Source organism: Trypanosoma grayi, assembly GCF_000691245.1.
Source record: "Trypanosoma grayi strain ANR4 Tgr_2259_V1, whole genome shotgun sequence".
In the NCBI taxonomy this organism is placed as follows: Eukaryota; Euglenozoa; class Kinetoplastea; order Trypanosomatida; family Trypanosomatidae; genus Trypanosoma; species Trypanosoma grayi.
Genome location: NW_008827877.1, coordinates 1 through 979, shown reverse-complemented (window position 1 = coordinate 979; position 979 = coordinate 1). Strand labels below are relative to the sequence as shown.

At 53.6% G+C, this 979-nt stretch overlaps 1 protein-coding gene across 1 annotated transcript; it reads right to left on the bottom strand.

Annotated features, from left to right (window-relative positions):
* Positions 1 to 25: 25 nt before the first annotated feature.
* DQ04_22591000 (hypothetical protein) lies at positions 26 to 793 on the bottom strand (the record flags this gene model as incomplete). The annotated part of the gene is made up of 1 exon (XM_009318108.1): positions 26 to 793. The coding sequence occupies one exon, from the start codon at positions 791 to 793 to the stop codon at positions 26 to 28; it is 768 nt and encodes a 255-aa protein (XP_009316383.1).
* Between the last annotated feature and the right edge of the window lie 186 nt (positions 794 to 979).

Genomic DNA, 979 nt, shown 5'->3' with positions numbered 1-979 from the left:
TATATATATTTGCTTTGGGCCTTTCTCACCCCAAGATCTCAGGGAGAGGGTGCTGCTGGTCCCATTTCGTCGCAAACGTCTCTGGACCCCACGTCCCAACGCACTGCCCAACGGAGCGACAGAGCCTTGAAAGGCTGATGTGCCGCGCGATTGTGTCTTCTTCTAAAAGCACATCAGCAATATCACGAATCGCATGGCGGCGAAGCCGATCTTTCGAGCTGCCAATTGTCGCTCTACAGGAAATCTGCCTCAGGTACTCCGTTAGGAAGGGGACGGCGAGAGGTTTGCGCCAGGGCGGCCTCGTGTTCACCACGCCGTTATCCGCAATGGCTGCCATCGCCACCGCATAACACCAGTGGTGCATGGCATCGCGCCGAAGCAGACGTCCCCACAAGAGCAAGCCAACCTCACTGTCCGCTTGCCGCACACTGGACGCGGTTTCCCCCTTCCGGCGGCAGCGCAGCTCATTTGGCGGAATGTGTGCTTCCAATCCCTTCGCAGAGACGTAGTCGCATACCTTATAAAAGAAACAGCACAGTCCCACCTTGGCTTCGAGAAAACGGTGCCACTTTCCACCCCAGAAAGGTCCACGGATCACGTATTCATACGCAATAGGGTAGCGCTGCTGCAGGAAATGTTGCAGGCGTACCACAGAGACGGAGCAACCGAGAGTCCGCGGCACACCGGAGTAACGCAGTTTGTCAAATTCCTGGTGCACCTCCATTGCAAGGATATCTTCGGTCACAAGAATGCCGTCCTCGGGCGGAATCTCCACGGCAACTTGCAGCGGCATGTTCTTCTGCGTGCCCTTTTCCTTCAAAGTAGTTTTTATTTGCCGTGACATGGCGCCATGGGAGCCAAGGGAGGTGGACGAACGAAACGATTCACCAGCAAAAGAAAGAGGAATCATACATGAATTGCACAGTGTACCACTCGTTAAATTCTACCCCCCAGATATACATATATATATATATATATA